General features: G+C 24.1%; 4 protein-coding genes and 1 long non-coding RNA gene across 8 annotated transcripts; 3 read left to right on the plus strand and 2 right to left on the minus strand.

Moving 5' to 3' along the window:
* Positions 1-244: 244 nt before the first annotated feature.
* LOC126895241 (acetyl-coenzyme A transporter 1-like) lies at positions 245-4,361 on the plus strand. Of its 3 annotated transcripts, none has more exons than XM_050666879.1 (9): positions 245-510; positions 716-842; positions 1,533-1,692; positions 1,744-1,898; positions 2,079-2,188; positions 2,366-2,550; positions 3,239-3,368; positions 3,430-3,645; positions 3,919-4,361. In XM_050666879.1, the coding sequence occupies exons 1-9, from the start codon at positions 316-318 to the stop codon at positions 4,102-4,104; spliced, it is 1,464 nt and encodes a 487-aa protein (XP_050522836.1). In that variant the 5' UTR covers positions 245-315; the 3' UTR covers positions 4,105-4,361. The 3 variants fall into 3 exon arrangements, with proteins under 3 accessions (XP_050522836.1, XP_050522835.1, XP_050522837.1); XM_050666878.1 differs by having other exon boundaries at positions 2,079-2,272; positions 3,919-4,357; XM_050666880.1 differs by lacking the exon at positions 716-842 and having other exon boundaries at positions 435-510; positions 2,079-2,272; positions 3,919-4,350.
* Positions 4,362-7,094: 2,733 nt separating this feature from the next.
* LOC126895250 (acetyl-coenzyme A transporter 1-like) lies at positions 7,095-7,906 on the minus strand. Its single transcript, XM_050666905.1, has 3 exons — positions 7,695-7,906; positions 7,217-7,421; positions 7,095-7,141 (listed from the first exon to the last, which is right to left on the minus strand). Exons 1-3 carry the CDS (start codon positions 7,878-7,880, stop codon positions 7,110-7,112), a joined length of 423 nt encoding a protein of 140 aa, XP_050522862.1. The 5' UTR covers positions 7,881-7,906; the 3' UTR covers positions 7,095-7,109.
* A 300-nt stretch (positions 7,907-8,206) lies between these two features.
* LOC126895244 (uncharacterized) lies at positions 8,207-11,887 on the plus strand. 2 transcript variants are annotated; one of them, XM_050666894.1, is made up of 7 exons: positions 8,208-8,736; positions 9,110-9,380; positions 9,446-9,674; positions 9,775-10,025; positions 10,781-10,880; positions 10,957-11,036; positions 11,855-11,887. In XM_050666894.1, the coding sequence occupies exons 1-7, from the start codon at positions 8,519-8,521 to the stop codon at positions 11,870-11,872; spliced, it is 1,167 nt and encodes a 388-aa protein (XP_050522851.1). In that variant the 5' UTR covers positions 8,208-8,518; the 3' UTR covers positions 11,873-11,887. The 2 variants fall into 2 exon arrangements, with proteins under 2 accessions (XP_050522850.1, XP_050522851.1); XM_050666893.1 differs by lacking the exon at positions 11,855-11,887 and having other exon boundaries at positions 8,207-8,736; positions 10,957-11,186.
* LOC126895251 (uncharacterized) lies at positions 9,774-16,302 on the minus strand. The gene is made up of 6 exons (XR_007701611.1): positions 15,747-16,302; positions 15,556-15,596; positions 15,264-15,437; positions 13,328-13,382; positions 12,299-12,507; positions 9,774-9,969 (listed from the first exon to the last, which is right to left on the minus strand). It is a non-coding gene; the product is annotated as an uncharacterized LOC126895251 (long non-coding RNA).
* Positions 14,343-17,803, plus strand: LOC126895248 (sugar transporter SWEET1-like). Its single transcript, XM_050666903.1, has 6 exons — positions 14,343-14,714; positions 16,297-16,374; positions 16,436-16,559; positions 17,013-17,168; positions 17,228-17,347; positions 17,429-17,803. Exons 1-6 carry the CDS (start codon positions 14,638-14,640, stop codon positions 17,516-17,518), a joined length of 645 nt encoding a protein of 214 aa, XP_050522860.1. The 5' UTR covers positions 14,343-14,637; the 3' UTR covers positions 17,519-17,803.
* The last annotated feature ends 205 nt before the right edge of the window (positions 17,804-18,008 follow it).

Consider the following 18,008-nt stretch of genomic DNA (forward strand, 5'->3'; position numbering starts at 1 on the left):
ATACTATAAATTATAATGAAAATTTTGAAAGTAAGTAATCATAAATTTACTTATGAAGAACTTGTATTGACTTTCGCTTGTATTTGCAACGCAAATAGTTCCACATTAGACTCTTTAATTTATCAAAGTATATATAGTTGTAATATATAAATTCAAATGTTTACAAATATATAAAAAAATATTTGGTGATAATGTTCAGATAAGATTAACTCAATTAACTTAGACGACTATTGTACTATGATATTGTTAATAAAGACTTGTATGATGAAACATGTTTAGTGTCTAATAAAAATTTCTTCGCTTTGTTAAATTATTATGGCGAAATATTCACAGCCTGATGATTGTGAAAATTCTGATACTTCATTACAAAACAAACCCAACTTAAAGGGTGATTGGAAGAATATATATTTATTAATTTTGTTATATACACTTCAAGGCGTACCTGTAGGTTTTTTATCGGCGATGCCAATTATTTTGAAAAATCACAGAAATACAACGTATGAAGATCAGGTACCTTAACGATTATAAATCAATAAAATTTTATTTTCAATTAATAAAAAAAACAGATAGCTATTTATTTTTATGACATTTAAAGTACAAGAAACAAAACAACCCGACTGGTTAGTTTACACCAGCTTGAAATTGCACCTTTCGACAAAAAATACAACGACACTTTTTAGTAACTATCTCAAGAGCGATTTTTTATTTATTTCAGGCTGTATTTAGTATTGCAAATTGGCCCTTCAGTATGAAACTTATATGGGCTCCAATAGTTGATTCTTTATACATAAAAAAATTTGGAAGAAGGAAATCATGGTTGATACCAGTTCAATTATTACTAGGTGTAAATTTTATTCGTTTCAATTAAATATTTTTATTATTAAAAATATATATTCAATTGATGACACTATCAGGATTTTTTTATAAAAAACGTTAAAATAAGTACTACTAAATTAACCTTTTTCTTATATTTGTAATTGTGTTTTCAAATTTTTTTGTATAATATTGTCTAAACTATACGTGAAAGATGGACGGATACAGAAGAAATGTTAGGAGACTTATTTCAATTAGTGTCAGGAAAGAACACATAAGGCGCGCACCTACTTCAATTATTGTCAGTTACTAAATTGATTTTTTACGCCACTCCTTGAAAAAATCTTGAATCCACTTCTCATTTCATTCATTTTGATAGCGTAAAACCTATTTTTTAAGGAGTTTTTTAATACTTCTTAAAGTTGATTATGAATTATAGATTTTTAATTATAGATTTTATAAATACATTTTAAAGTTAAAATAAGCCACTTTAAATTCATTATTTTCTGTAATCATGCAGATAATTGTATTATATTATGATAATAAAAACACGTTCTACTCACGTGCATAAACAGTATCTTAATATTTTTATAGTGTATACTTATGTCAGGGCATAATCATAGATGGAAATAGAGTAACAAATTTTATACATGGGGGGAGGCTTAAATACATTCATTCATAGAATTTAACAATTAATATAATATTAATAACTTTTTCAGGGGCAATTCTTCTATTAACGGCGTTCAATATTAATAATTGGATGTACGAAAAAGAAAAACCTCAAATTGATATACTGACAGTCATATTTTTCATTGTAAACATTCTAGCGGCTACGCAAGATGTTGCTGTAGATGGATGGGCTTTGACGTTGCTAAAAAAGTAAATTTTAATGTTTTTAACTTTAAAATTAAATAATTTCATGATTTCTAGAGAAAATGTAGGTTATGCATCGACGTGCAATTCATCGGGACAATCTTTAGGAAGTTTTTTAGGATTTGTTGTAACAATTCTTTTGAGTTCTGAAAACTTTTGCAATAATTACTTACGAACTACGCCAATAAAAGGAGGAATAGTTTCTCTTAAAAGTAAATAAAATCATATATTTTACGTTGTTTGTATAATATTATACATTTAAATTATAATTCTTCATTAATTAATACAATGTTATCTTTTAAAAATAAAAATATTTTTAGAAAAGTATGTATCATACTCATTTAATGTTGTATCTATTGTTATTAAATTATTATTCATTTTTGTTATTTTAGACTTTTTATATTTTTGGGGTGTTATATTTATTTTGTTAACTACACTTATTGGATTTTTGAAAAAAGAAGTTTCTAACTCAACTATTGAACAAAATACTAAAAAGTTAAATGTATGTCAAACATATAAAATCCTATGGAATATCCTAAAACTACCAAGTATTTTAACATTGATCCCTGCGCTACTTACGATTCGGGTGGGGTATTAATTTTTAAAACGCATGACAATAAATATTTAAAAAAAACATATTTACTAGGTTCAATGTTAAATAATTTTATTTAAATTTTAGGTTGGTTTTGCAGCTTCAAATAACGTTGCAACTTTAAAATTGTTAGATGGAGGATTATCCACTGATGATTTAATGATTGTTACTTTAGCACTATATCCCGCTAAAATACTAGTTCCTATTATAGTTTCAAAATATACTTCAGGCCCTAAACCTATAAGTACTTTGTTAAATGTTTATCCTTATAGGTGAGTTCTTAATTTAATCAAAAAAGCCATTAACACATTTTATAGAATTTAAAAAAAAATAAATATCTGTAATTATAGTAATTAACTAAAAATTTAAATATTTGTTATTTAAGTTTTAACTATAAAATATTTAGTTATTTTCAATAAATATATATTTTATTAAAAAAAATTCTCATATTTTCATAATATTATAATAATTCTAAATAACATTAATGATAAACATAATAAATGGATAATATACATATATTGTAGCGTTAATATGGAAAAAGTACTAAGTTTACAAAAAACCAGTTTTAGTTTATTTGTAGAAAACTTAATAAATATAAATTCTAATAACCTGAACTTGTATTGAATTTTTGTAAAAAATATTGATAAACCCAACAGCAAGACGCTCGCAATTAAAAACATTTTATTCAAAAAAAAAAAAATTAAAACTCGCAATAGTTTCCGAAAATGATAACTCTCAATTATTTTTGAGTTATTAAAGTGGTATGTGATATTAAAAAACTAAAAACTTACTTTCTCTCAAAATTATATTTAAAATCCTCAAAAAATATAGAAAATTAAAAATATGTTTATATTTTTGGAAAAAGGAAAATTGTTTTTTAATATTTAACAATTCTTTATAGTTCTTTAGTATTTAAGAACAGTCATTACCTAGTAACTAATGTTATTAACATTTTTTTAGGCTTTCTTGTAGTTTATTATCCGCTATTTTGGTTTATTTAACCCCGAAATTTATCATGACTGACAATGGTACTAAAACAACACCTTTAATATATTATGTGTTTTTGGGTATTACGATGTTTGTTAAAGAGGTGAAAATTTCTCTACAATTACATTTTTTTAAATGTATTATTTCATAACTTTTGTTTATAGATTTTAATTTATTGTATATTTGTCGCATTTATGGCTTTTTTTTCGAAAATAAGCGATCCTCGATTTGGAGGAACGTACATGACGCTATTAAATACTGTTACAAATTTGGGTAGTTCTTGGACAACCACAGCATCTCTTAGTATGGTCGATTGGCTTACTTTTAAAAATTGTTCGAATGATTTAAAAAACAATTGTTCGACGGAAGATCTCATTAAGGTTAAATACTTAAATACATCATAAAATAAGCGTTTAAATTGATAATTTAAATTTTTTTAGAATATTTAGAGATATATTTATGTCTTCAGTTTTATGCTGATGTTTCGAACTCATTGCAGAGTTTATCTTTGGAACGATAGTTACAGGTTTAAGATGGTAACTATACCAGTATAGTTACAACATCAAACTGAAGACATAGATAGATTTATAAATATTCCAAATAATACAACAATCTATGAAATAATTACACATTCATCACTGAAATTTTTTCAGGCTTGTAAAACTTGTGGAGGTAGTTGTTCTATTAAAATTGATGGTTTCTATATTGAAGTAATGGTTTGTTTAGTTTTGGGAATTATATGGTATGTGTTTTATAATAAGAAACTACGAAATTTGCAAACAAAAGGACACAACTACTGGTCGGTAACTACGGAAGATTTTCAATTAGACAATTTCTAAAAATTACAATCAAGCACTATAAAATGATATATATATATATATATATATTATTAGTAATTTTAGTTAAAGAAAAAAATTGTATTTTATTTTTATAAACAAAACAAATAGTTGTGTTTTTTTTTTAATAATATTTGTTAAGATGATTCTTTCTGTTAGATTTAATTATAATCTAATATCTATTATTATTTATTTATTTTTATATGCAATGAAATCGAAATTCATTTATAATTCATTAAATAGATCAATGGTTGAACATCTAAGCCTTAAAAAACATTCAAACTTGTACATGGTTCTATAAAAAAATCATTGTAATAATAAAAAATGTAAACATTTTTTTATACATTTTCTTCTGTGCATAAATACATAATGTCAATTGCTATACTATGTAATATTATGAATTCATATTACTATAAATGAACAATTTTAATTGCATAATTAACATTTATTATCCCTAATAGACATTATGTAAATTTATAACTACATATACATATATTATCCATATTTTAATTATATATTAAATAACTAGATAGTTCAATTACTATTAAAATTTAATTATTACGACATATATCTACGTATATCACTTATGTGAATGGTATGTACATATTAGTTAAATGTTTAAAAAAGTACTACGAGCTAAATAAAGATAAAAAATTAATGGGTATTAAAGTATTTAAATAGATAAAAATGTAATATCAGATTATACTCCTAAAAACCTAATTCTAGTTTTTGCACTTTTAAGTTAATAATAATGAGTCATAATTTATGACTGTTAAAACAAAAATATTATATAATATAAATAAAACAATCGGTAAAAATATAACTATCGTTAGTAAACTATAAATAATTAAAAATTAATGTAAAGATAATAACAAAAATAAATACAAATTAACGGCCTAAGACGCTGCGGTTACTTTAAAATAAAAAAAAATGTAATTACCATCAACACTCTATACCGTATTATTCATTAGGTACTATAGACTCTGTGCATAGGGCTAATTCCCTATGGTTTTACAGGACTCGAGCAAATCATAATTGCAAGGCCCCTATGCTAAACGGGAAAGAACTAAAGTGGAATAGATTCCCCCAGTTGAAATACCTTTTTTATTAACCCTAGAGGGGGTTTATAAGAGGAGTTTATAAGATTCGGATAAGAAAAAAACATATAAGAGGAAGTATAAGTGTAGCGGCTATCGTGGATAAGATAAGAGAAAGTAGACTTAGATGGTTTGGTCATATTATAAGGAGAGAGGAATTGAAAGATGTAAGAACAGTTGTGGAAATGTTATGAAACTGTGGACTCTGAGATTTGGGTTTTATTACTGCAATTCAAAAACACACTTATTTCTTCATAATGTACTCATTATTATAATTATAATTATATTAATAATAGTACAAATAAACATATTAAATAGTCAAATCACGAAAAAGGGGAACTAACTAAGTCTTCAGAGCTGTATTGAAATATGAATAACGATTTTAAAGTAGGGATGATTTTTTATTTAGTTGGATATTTTTATATTGATAGCTTTTAAAAACATCACAAAAATACAAAATAGACATGATAACTCTTGTTGCAATATAATGAAAACATGGCTAATACATTCTGTTTTTAACGCAATTCCAAATATAAACCTGGTGCCGAGATATCTTAATTTTTATGTCGTACTCTTTTGTAATGTGTGTACGAGAACGATAACCAAAAATAAATTTATACAGGAATAGTGTTGTCGTCGTAGTGAGCGAGGCGTGGGATGAGGTGAATGTGTTATGACAGTCTAGTCTCAATTTCATAGATGACGGAATATGCGATAACGCTAGTTATTAATATCCTTATTAATAGGATCACTATTTTTTACTATTATTAATTGTATAATAATTTATTTTAAGTATTCGTTAATTATCTTCTTATTATAATTATGTGTACTTAATAAACATTTTAGATAGAACTAATCGAATATTTTTTAAAACCATTCGTTAGCCTATTTGAAAAGTTTTTAAAACTATTCAATAATTTATTCGAATACTTTTTAAAACTATTCGATAGTTTATGCTAAAAATAAACTATTCGATAGTTTAAAATATTCGAAAATGCCCATCACTACTAATAACGGGTTACGGAGATTGCCACGAACTGATGATGCCCCGACATTCATTTACTCCGACACTGTAAAAAAATCCTCCGAATACATTTACTCCGACAACAATTACTACGAATACCTGGTTACAAAAATTTGGATTTTACTACGACGATGAATACTCCGAATAGGACTATTAATTGATTGCTCCGAATATCGATTATTCGCGAAATCGATTAAAAAATTATTAAATTTCGGAGTAGATGAATATCGTAGCAATATAATAACTGATGGAAAAATTAATCACTAATTAATATAATAAAATAGCGTTATAATTGATTACTGTCTATTAACGTATAATTATTACAATAAAGATCCCCGAAATGTATCCGAATTTTGATAAAATAGTTACATTAAGGTAAGAAAGGGGGCTTTGAACTAAAACAACTCGTTACATAACTGGTGTGAGCCCTTCAATTTTTTTTTTTGGAGGGGAAAGAAGAGCGATTCCAATTTTCAGACGTAAAATCTTTTTTACCTCTCCTTATTAGTGCTTATTATAACATTATAAGCACATTAATATTATAACATTTAATTAGTTTAGTTCAAAAATAAAGGGGTACGTTTCACTGATGATAGGATTCGTCATTAAACAGATGTGTTTATAAAGATATTCGGTATCCTATTCTCTAAAACTGTCATTACAATTAGTCTCATATGAAATCAAACAAAAATATGATTTAATATCATTTCATTGTTCGAAGGTGGCCAACGAAATTAATTCAGTCCAGTTTAGATTTGACCGCAATCTGGAGAGACTTGAGGGGGCTTTGTCTCCTAAAATTCTGCCATAGAATATACCGAAAATGAATTAATTTGTATTTCTGGTTGTATAGAAATATTTTTTAGATTAGGTAAAAAATTATGTAATTAGAGTTCCTCAATATTTTGTTGCAATACTCCTAGTCAAATTAAGTAAACACAAGACAGTTATAAGTTAACAGTGGACAATAGTTTATGATTAATCATAAACTTACTTAAATCTTCTGTTAAGATAATTAGTTTGTCTAAATGAAAATCTTCCGTAGTTACCGACCAGTAGTTGTGTCCTTTTGTTTGCAAATTTCGTAGTTTCTTATTATAAAACACATACCATATAATTCCCAAAACTAAACAAACCATTACTTCAATATAGAAACCATCAATTTTAATAGAACAACTACCTCCACAAGTTTTACAAGCCTGAAAAAATTTCAGTGATGAATGTGTAATTATTTCATAGATTGTTGTATTATTTGGAATATTTATAAATCTATCTATGTCTTCAGTTTGATGTTGTAACTATACTGGTATAGTTACCATCTTAAACCTGTAACTATCGTTCCAAAGATAAACTCTGCAATGAGTTCGAAACATCAGCATAAAACTGAAGACATAAATATATCTCTAAATATTCCAAAAAAATTTAAATTATCAATTTAAACGCTTATTTTATGATGTATTTAAGTATTTAACCTTAATGAGATCTTCCGTCGAACAATTGTTTTTTAAATCATTCGAACAATTTTTAAAAGTAAGCCAATCGACCATACTAAGAGATGCTGTGGTTGTCCAAGAACTACCCAAATTTGTAACAGTATTTAATAGCGTCATGTACGTTCCTCCAAATCGAGGATCGCTTATTTTCGAAAAAAAAGCCATAAATGCGACAAATATACAATAAATTAAAATCTAAAAATTATTTTTAACTTTTTAGTTCGATGTGCTTTAAAAGCGTGTTTTTTAGTTTTTTTAAACTATATTTAATTTTTTTAATTTAATGTCGGAGTAAAATACGTCGTAATTTTGGTAACCTATGGTATCAGATCGGAGTACCAGATGTTCGTAACAATTACTACTTTGTCAAATGTCGAAGTATGTAAATGTCGGAGCATTATCAGTTCGTGGCAAAGGTGCTTTCCCACTAATAACCATATCTCAGGGTAAATTCATTGATTATTTAATTTATAAATTCACCTTGGGTATGATAATAATGAGAATTGATAAAACGCACATGCCAGACACTTGAATTAATGTAGTAATACTATGCCTATGGATAATATACTTGTATTAAAAATCCAACCATATACTTGATAACAAATAAATTAACCGGTTTGATAAATTGAGAAATGAATTTTAAATTTTTAACTTCTGAGTATTTCAAAGCATAGTAAACATTATTAAATTAATAATAGATTTTTTGTAATTATTGTTTTAGTTTTAAAATTTTATTTGATTTTTGACGTAAAAGTAGATTTTTTTAATTGTTACAATAAGCGATTGCTTACAGTCATTTTAAAATGCGTATAAAAATAAATCGACAGTATTTAACATTCAGTAAAAATGCCGATCTATGTTGGTTATACGTAGACACTTCAAAAATATCACTTATAAAACATTTAAAACTAAAAATTCAAGATGTTTTAAAAGAAGAGCGAAATATTGATGTGTGTTTTGACAATATTCCATTCCTAGATGAAGATGAAATTAATGCCATTAATGACGGCGAAGAAATAACGTTTGTATAGTTATTATGTAAAATTAGTGTTTTATTTCTGTTTTTTTATTTTAGATTTTTTTAACTACAAATTTATATTTAATATTTTTTTTTATAATTTAATGAACTAAAAGTCATCAGGTATTGTAATCTCACTTAAAATTGTTAAAAAGTTTTCAAAAGACTTGTTACTGTTTTTAAAACTTTATTTTAATTCAACATAAACTTTTGGTTAATTAATTTAGCTGTTTTCCTCATTTTATAATTTTAAATCAACTATTCATTGGATATACTAATTTTTTATTACACAAGTGCATTTTTGAAAAATATTTACCACTTAAAGTTTCAATTATTACTAAAAGATTATTTAATAAATCTATTTGTTTTCTTCCAGTGTGATATTTAAAGATAATGAAAATTCTAAACAAGAATCATTATCTCATCAATTGCAAGATCACTTCATTCCAGATGACAACACCATTTGTAAAAATTCATCAAGTAATAGGCTATCAATTGAAAATTTAGAATTTGTTCCTGTAAACAGAATTGATAGTACTGCTTCCATTAGTTCTATAACATCCAACACAACGTCACAAGTAAAAAAAAGAAAACGAGTAAGGAATCATAAAAAAAAAAAAATACAACATGATGATAATATTTCAATGGTAATTAAACTATAGTTATTCATTTTAAAAAATAAGTGAATAGTAATATGATTTTTATTTTTTAGAATAATTATAATGGTGTTTATGATACAGTTTCTCAATTAACTTTGAACAATGAAAAAAAAAATCATAAACGTTTTAAAATGGAAGAAGAGGAAAATGGAAAAACTTTTAATGGTTCTGAATCCATATCATCTATTGAAGAAACCTTCCATATTACTAGAGAAGTTTACAGTTGTAATTCATCTTATTTAGACATTGAAGAAAATACGGTTGTTAGTAAACCTAAAACAGGTACATTAGATTTAAAAAAAAAACTAAATTTTTTATCTGATTTTAAATTACATTAAAATATTTGTAGTAAAAGTGATTTAATATTATCAATAATATTTAGAATGGAAACAATATCAATTTAAAACTATACCTTCAAATAACAAGTCCGTACCAATATTCATACGAGGTCAAACGCATAAAGCTTCCAATAATTATTCTCAAAATAACTCTGTGGTTGAAAATAATTTTGAGAACAAAACTCCAAATTATAATGATGATTGTGATATGCTTGTTGTAGATTGGAAAAATATGTCACCTGTTAAAATAAAAGATTTAACTGAATTGAAAATTTATGATTTACTGCAGTTTAAAGTAATTATGATGTATTATTATACATATATATATATATATATATATATATATATATATATTATATGATATAACACCTATAAAAGACCCTCAAGTTGAAAAGTTTTTTTAACAAATTTCTAAATATCTAATTTTAATTAAGAGAATCTTAATATTTTAAGCATCTTTGTATTATTAAATTGTAAAATATCTTTAAATAAAAAAAATTGTTTATAATTAAAAAAAATATATATAAATTCTGGAAATGTATAGCATCTCAAAAATCCTCCTAAGCTCCTCTTATCTAAAATTGATAAAATTATGATATAATAACGGTGCTTGGGAAAAATTTCTAAGTCAAATTTGTAAAAATGTGTTAGGCTATAAATGATTTGAATAATTATATTTCTGAATAAGTGATACAATCTAAATCATAAAACAACTTTATTATATTACATTATAGTCGTTTATAATTTAAATTATTTTTTCATCATGACTAAATTATTTTTTCAAATAATGTATAACGTAATCTCAGTTTTACAAAGTTTTGAAAGTTTATTGTGATCTTATATTCAAGCAATTGATTGACATATTTTTTTATTCTACATTCTCTAAATATATTAAACCCAACAAATAATTTTATTTTCTTAATTGAAAAGATAATTCTATCTTTCTATTTAATTTTGAGCCTACCAAGAATATTTTATTTTTGCCTTGAGGTCTTCTTTTTGGTGTTGAGTTTCAAATGTAGTAATAAGAAAAGAATTTATTAAATTTAGACACTTAGCCTAAATGAACATTGTGAACCTGAAATGTCTTCTCTTATAACATCACGTTTAGTAAATATTGATGGTGATACTTTAAAAATTCAAGTGTTATGTAAGTTAAATTTTATGTAATTAATTATGTTTTATAGAATTAATATTAATATTATCTGTACTACTTATACATAAAGCTGGTATCAAAGAATTTATGACACTTAATCCTAAATTCAGAATGGAAGATGATGATATTGAAGTAGAAACTCTTCGCGAAGTAAGATATAATGACCTTTGCGATTTGGTTAAACTTGTTTAGTCTATTTTATACACATTTTAACTAATGTAATAATTGAATGTGTTGTATCAGTTAATTTTATATAAGAACTATAATATTTTTGACTTATAAATATAATTTATTGTTTAATGATAATTAAAAAAATTATTCGAAATTTTCTTTAACAATAATGTAGTTTTTCATCAGTTTTTTTGTCCAAATTTATGAAATGGTATTTGTGATAACAGCTCCTACACACAAAATTTTCTAGTGTGAATTTATGTGAATGTATGGTGAAAAAAAATCTAAACGAGATTTAACACATTCCTTTAACATTTATTAGAAATAACTTTGTAAAGTTTCTCGTTATTGAACTTAACAAAAGGTACTACCTTTAAATTAAAACAAAATTAAATTGTTGCATTAGATTGGAATAAAAAAGTTTAAAATAAATAGATCTTTCTTTTCTTTTTAAAATGGATTAGAATTGAAACAAAATTATTATTTTTATATTTTGATATATTTCAAAGTGTTCAAAACATAAAATGTAGTACTTCTTAGGTTTATAAAAGAAACATACAAAAACTTTAGTAAAACTCTTAGGTTCTGTTAATATGTTAAAATGAGTATGTAAAGTTTTAATTTTAATAATGTTAAGCATCTTATCAGATAATATTTTTGTTTATTGATTCTTTTGTTTTTTTTAATTATATGCATTGCTAGGGGTTTTTAAATTTTATGAATTTCTATGACTTTTTTAAGTTTTCATTATTATATTTCTATGGCCTTTTTAATATCACATATTTCTTCATTTTAAGTATAAAAAAAATCAATAATTTTTAAGACTGATTGTAAAGAAATCACATTAAAAGCTCTTAAAACCTTATCATTCAAAGATGAGATTTGGAGTTTTCAGAATGAACAATGATGGAAGGCCTGGAAAATCAGTTAAAAGTACAAAAATTTATTAATTAATTTTTTTTTAAATAAAACATTTAAATATTTTCCATTTTTGATACTTTGTAATTTTTGCAAATTAAAATAGTTTTTCAAAAAAATTATATAGCATAAAATGTTTGAATGCTTAGCTTAAGACATAATTTATTTTTGACAAGATTAATAAAGTAAATGAACTTTTATTCTAATTAAAACAAAAGTCTTTACGATAAAATTTTTAAAAACTACAACTAATAAAAGCTAATATTCTGCATAGAACATTTATTTTTATTACAAAAAATACTGTTACACATGGAATAATTTACTAAAAGGGAAGGAAATCTTTTTCCTCGGCTTTATCACAACTACTTGAGGTTGGGCACCCTTTTGATACCCACACTTGATACAGTCTCCTACATAATATCACATTCAATAACATCCCTCCCTCTCGTTTTTGGTCTTCCTCTTCTTTCTTCAATATTCTTTTCCATAATTGTTCTTGGGGCTTTCTATTTCTCTCTCCTTATAACATGTCCTACCAGATAAATAACAGATTTAATTTCATCAACTGAATGACTAATTCACAAAAGTATATTATGCTTTAAGAAAATGGTATTGGCATTACAATCAAAAGTTGAGGTGTAGGTCTAAAAGTAAGTTTTACCCTCTCCACGCAATACTATTAAATTTAATCCCATAACTCAATTTTAATTACTTTTTTATTTTACCTAATAAATTAAAAAAAAGAGGACTGGACCCCTTATTTATAAGGGGTAAAATAAAAGGTAAAAATATTTTCAAAAAGAGGAAATCTGAATTTTACTCAAATTTTAATTTTTTTGAATTGCGAAATTTTTAACATTGATATTTCTAAACCTTGAGTTTTTATTTATCTTAGAGGTAGAAGCCAAAAAAACTTATTAATTCGCACTATAAGCACAAATATATCGAAATTTGTGATATATGACGTTTTTGTATAATTCAATAGTATATTACTCTCTTTGTAACTATGTAAGAAACTTGAATAAAAGTTGACTTGAAGTTAATATAAATACTAAAAATGAAATAACAAAATATATTTCTTACGGATGGTTGAACTATAAAACGTTTATCTCAAAACGATTTTTCAAGAAACGGCCCACTTAAATTTAAAGCGCGAATTATTGATTACATACTAAAGTTTCTCCTTCAAACCTTCCACCTTTCATAGAAAAAAAATTTAAGTTATATAATGCTACGTAATTCATACATAATCAACGAAATTTATTATGGGACCTGCAATTTATTTTGTTTGAACTTTAAAAGAATATAAATGTAATAAATCGATGATATAAAAGTAGAAATTATTTACTTACTAATAGCTGAAATTGATTGAGATTTAAACATATTTCGAGTGAGAGTTTTTGAATTCTGTGGATTATATGCAAAAATAATATCTCAGAAATATTGGTCTTAAAATTTTTTATAATTTAAATACGTTTTTACTTTCCTTATGCTAATACTGATAAATGAATTTTTAATTTAACAGAATTAAAATTATACTATAAATTAGCAATTTTTTAATTTTTTTAATAGTCTACTTAGTAAAAAACAAAGAGAAATTAGTTAAAATCTTCAAATGGGTATGAGGAATTGATTAAAGTATTCATTAAATTTAATAATGCACTTTCTTAATAATCTGACTAGAACATTTTAGTCAAAAGCATATTAATGTCGTAATATTAACGATTCATTAACGTCCGCCTAATTAAAAAACTCCCTTGACTTTTGAGATTATTAATACATATTCTCCTTTTTAAATTTTTTTTATTGATATCACTTTAAGTGAAAGGCGAATTAATCCAGTATCCATTAATGACAGACCTACTGAGTGATATTATGTGTACATAACTTTATGATGACAGTTATGTAATCTGAGTTATTATATAGTGAGCAGAAAATATGAAATTGTCTACAAATAAACTAAAATTTGCCGACAGAAATTTTTAATTATTTATTATTACCTAATTTATATTTAAAGTGACGGTCTTAAAAAAAAATTTAGCCTTTTGTTTGGCAATTATGATTCTGGCGAACCCATTGTATAGATACCTCGTTTTACTACATTAAAGCCCATATATCTTAAAAAATAAAACAAGTCCGTATATATATTAAAAAATAAAACACATTATCGAATTGGGTGTTCTAAAATCAGACGTAATAATTAATCAAATTTATTATAATATCGTGTAAGAATATGACATCTTATTATCTGTGTTTTCAGTAATTCTTAACCTTTGATATCACTATATGTTGTAACTCATAATTATAGGTGAACTGTAATCATATTGTGTACCAGCCATTCAATTTATAAACATGAACATGTAAAAAAATAATTTGTTTAGATTGGCTCCAATTTACGAAACTATTATGTTTGTCGAAGGCTAATTGGTATTATTGAAGTGTTGCCATTTATAGGTTAATATTTCATTCATGTTATCTCAAAAAATTTAATAATTTTGCTATATCAAATTAATCTTATATTTTCTTGTGAGTTTTGTTTCATTAAATTACATTGTAAACATAGTTTTTGTTTTTTAAATTCTGATTAAATTTCAAAAGAATACCTTAATAATAATTATTCATACTATTCTGACTTATAAAAGTTTAATAAAAATTCTTCAAAATGAGTGGCGATGGCCTTGCAGATATTATTGGTAAAGTTGCTGCTGTAGCAACTGTTGGAACTTTTTTTGCCCCAGTGTAAGTTTATATTTATTTTAACAGTAAACTTATTACAGTAATTTGAATTTAAATTGAGTGATAATATAAAAATATATCATTTATAAAAAAACATTTTAACAAATATTATGTTATGATTATGTGTTGATTTATAATTTATATATTTGTCATAAAATGGAGAAATTATATATTAAGGCATACATTGACTATTTTTGGCATATTTTTAAATTATTTTTTATTAATCAAGTAAAAGAATAGATTGAATCTTCAATGTTTTTAAAAAATATTAGCATAATATTCAAAGTATTTTAAGAGAATATAAATCCAGTCCTTAATGATGATTAATGAATACTTAAAAAAGATTGATTTATATTAATAAGACACAACAAATCTATGTACTCTTCTGTTAACAATAAAGAGACCTATATCAACCTATATATAATAAAAAAAAATTGGCTACCTCTAGAATTTTACTACAAATAAAATTAATTATATTAACACTTCTTTATGCTCATTGTGTTAAGATTTTAAAAAATAATTAAAAATAAGACATTTACATTAAATAGTTACCTATTTAGTTTTACTGCAATTGTTCTTTGAACACTTTGCGACACCTGGTCAGTGATGGTCTGGTTGCAGAGATTAAATTTCTTTTCCAAGATATGATTAGATTAGTAATTGATTTTATGGGTAATTATACATCAGGTTCAGTATATTACACGAAATAAAAATGTTGCATTAAAACTAAACAAGTTAAAGTTAATTGATCAACCATGTACAGTTAATGAATTATGTATTTAAAAAAAAAACATCTCCAACTAGCTTAAATTTATATTGACTTAAAAAAATGATTGTATTATACCTGAAAATATAGTTATTTTTCATTTTAGAAGGTTTGTTTCCCTGTAAAATAATTTAAATTTAAAAAATTAAGAATTAAAAATTTGATTTCCCCAAATATTTTTTTGAGCAAAAAAATTTTTTTATTGAATTAACTCTGAAAAAATTTCTTTACATTAACACAATAATATAAATTATATATACATTACATACATATCAGAGTTTGATCGAGTATATTGGCAATGACCCTCCTACAAGACACAGAAGCGCCTATTTAGCTGCACTTAAGAGCAGCTGCTCCTAGTAGCTCATTATATAAACATGCTACAGTTTACAATTTCTTTCACTTGAATTCTATTTAAATATGACAAACAAATTTATATAAATTCTTTTCTTATATATGTACCTTTAATTAGTCATCTTATAAGGATATTTTGGATACTTATTTTTTTTTGTTTTCATTTTATTATAGAAATGGCTCTGTCTCATGATTTTTCAGGTTATGATCTTTTTGAAATTTGAAGTATTTTCTTTGACAGTTACACTTCTTAAATTAATTATCTATTTTAATTTATAAGAATGCAAGTCACTGCGATAAACTTTATCATTTTTATGTTATTTTATTAATTAGCATCAGCTAAAATACTACTTTCTTTATTAGTGTTCCTACCTTTTACTATTGTTTAAATGTTTAAATTGTGTTTAGAAAAAAATATTTTATGTATAAATAAATTTGAAATCTAATAGTTCCTTTTATTTATAGTGTTATATGCTGGGATATCATAAAAAAGAAAAGTACTGTTAATGTAGATCCTACCCCATTTATTGGTGGTATGGCAATGTGAGTTACATTTATATTTTTACAAAATGTATTATTCATTGTAAAAACATTTAATTTTTAGATCAATTTTAATGATCAAAAATGGAATTCTCATGAATGATCCAAACATTATTCCTGTTAACATTTTTGGTTTGGTTTTGAATTTAATTTATTTTTTGGTGTACTATTTATATACAGCTAATATGGTAATTTAATCAAATTATTTAAATTTTACATAAGTCAATAAGTTGATTATTGTAGAAAATGTAGAATTAAACTTAATAAATTTTGTTTAATTTACCATATTAAATATTTTACACTACCAAAAATTCTTATTAATTCTTTATGAAATTAGAAATAAATGTTCACAATATCTGATCACACAATTTAAATTATACAAATAGTCAACAATGATTTTATTTCAAATATATAAAATATTATGAATAGTCATTGATTTTAAGTAAGTAAATTAAAATTTTAGTTTTGTGTAATACGTTTTGTTTTAGACAAAGTACTTAATAAAAAATTTTTGCTAAACTTAACTTGAGTTTGTTATAAATGCTTCATATGTTAAAAGATTGTATTCCCAAGTTGAATTGTGACAATTACTTCTTATTTATTAATATATTTAGGGTTTTTATAGAGTAACCTTTATTTAGGGTCCAGCAATGTCTATGTTAAAAAAGGTATCTCTTTTCACTGCTATATTATGGTGGTATACAATGTTAGAAGATGAAAAACTAGTAGAGTATCGCTTTGGCGTAATTTTAACTGTATTAATGCTTATACTTATTGGATCACCTTTATTTTCCCTAGTAAGTTATATTTTAGTCTATTTAATTATTATTTTTTAAATTAATTTTTCTGGTTTCAGAATGAAATCATTAAAAAACAAGATTCATCAATGTTACCATTCCCAATGATATCATCTGGTAGTGTTGTTGCATGTTTGTGGCTTATATATGGACTTTTGATTGACAACATATTTATAAAAGTTAGACTTAATGTTACTTACTTTTTGAAAAAAAATTGTTAAAATAAATGTTAAATTAAACATTTAATTTTTTTTTCTTAGGTTCAAAATGGTGTGGCTCTAATATTATGTGCAGTTCAATTAGTTTTAATTTATAAATATCCTAAAAAAGATGGCAAGAAAAGTGATTAATAAATTACCTAGTTACCAATGATTTATTATTATTGTAGATTATTTAATAAAAATTAACCAAACATATTGTGATTTTAAAATATTGTATTCCATCTTGCCATGTTAAGTTTTAAAAAACTTGTTAATTATACAAAATGTGATTAATTTTTATTTATTTAGTTTAAATGTATATTATTTTTCTGTTGATTAAGTATGTAATGTGAATCAAATGTAAACAGTAACATAAATTAAATACTCCTATTTAACTATAGAACATTCTAAAAAAAATTGTTTTAATATGCTTTTAATTCTCCATTTATTTCATTAAAACTAATAATGTATTTTGGATTTTTATAAATGTAAAACATCCTTAGGATACACTCTTAATAACATTCCAAATGTAGAGTTATTTATTATTTATTTTAAATAAATATTGTTAAAATATTATGAAAAAAATATATGCATTTATTTTTTACTTATTAATTAAATTCTTCAAAATATAATAGAAATT

This window comes from Daktulosphaira vitifoliae, unplaced genomic scaffold (assembly GCF_025091365.1).
Source record: "Daktulosphaira vitifoliae isolate Bord-2020 unplaced genomic scaffold, ASM2509136v1 Scaffold_1, whole genome shotgun sequence".
NCBI classification, from domain to species: Eukaryota; Metazoa; Arthropoda; class Insecta; order Hemiptera; family Phylloxeridae; genus Daktulosphaira; species Daktulosphaira vitifoliae.

What these genes read in the sequence shown, in the direction of transcription:
- LOC126895244 (XM_050666893.1), top strand. Translation starts at nt 8,519, where the DNA reads ATGCGTATAAAAATAAATCGACAGTATTTAACATTCAGTAAAAATGCC. An exon ending in TGTTAGTAAACCTAAAACAG is followed by an intron (nt 9,675 to 9,774) that starts GTACATTAGATT and finishes AATAATATTTAG; the next exon opens with AATGGAAACAATATCAATTT. An exon ending in TTTAAAAATTCAAGTGTTAT is followed by an intron (nt 10,881 to 10,956) that starts GTAAGTTAAATT and finishes TTATACATAAAG; the next exon opens with CTGGTATCAAAGAATTTATG.
- LOC126895241 (XM_050666878.1), top strand. Translation starts at nt 316, where the DNA reads ATGGCGAAATATTCACAGCCTGATGATTGTGAAAATTCTGATACTTCA. An exon ending in AGGAATAGTTTCTCTTAAAA is followed by an intron (nt 1,899 to 2,078) that starts GTAAATAAAATC and finishes TTGTTATTTTAG; the next exon opens with ACTTTTTATATTTTTGGGGT. An exon ending in CTGCGCTACTTACGATTCGG is followed by an intron (nt 2,273 to 2,365) that starts GTGGGGTATTAA and finishes TTTAAATTTTAG; the next exon opens with GTTGGTTTTGCAGCTTCAAA.
- LOC126895250 (XM_050666905.1), bottom strand. Translation starts at nt 7,880, where the DNA reads ATGGCTTTTTTTTCGAAAATAAGCGATCCTCGATTTGGAGGAACGTAC. An exon ending in CGACGGAAGATCTCATTAAG is followed by an intron (nt 7,422 to 7,694) that starts GTTAAATACTTA and finishes AAATTTTTTCAG; the next exon opens with GCTTGTAAAACTTGTGGAGG. An exon ending in TATCTTAACAGAAGATTTAA is followed by an intron (nt 7,142 to 7,216) that starts GTAAGTTTATGA and finishes TAATTTGACTAG; the next exon opens with GAGTATTGCAACAAAATATT.
- LOC126895248 (XM_050666903.1), top strand. Translation starts at nt 14,638, where the DNA reads ATGAGTGGCGATGGCCTTGCAGATATTATTGGTAAAGTTGCTGCTGTA. An exon ending in GGAACTTTTTTTGCCCCAGT is followed by an intron (nt 14,715 to 16,296) that starts GTAAGTTTATAT and finishes TTTTATTTATAG; the next exon opens with TGTTATATGCTGGGATATCA. An exon ending in TTTATTGGTGGTATGGCAAT is followed by an intron (nt 16,375 to 16,435) that starts GTGAGTTACATT and finishes TTTAATTTTTAG; the next exon opens with ATCAATTTTAATGATCAAAA.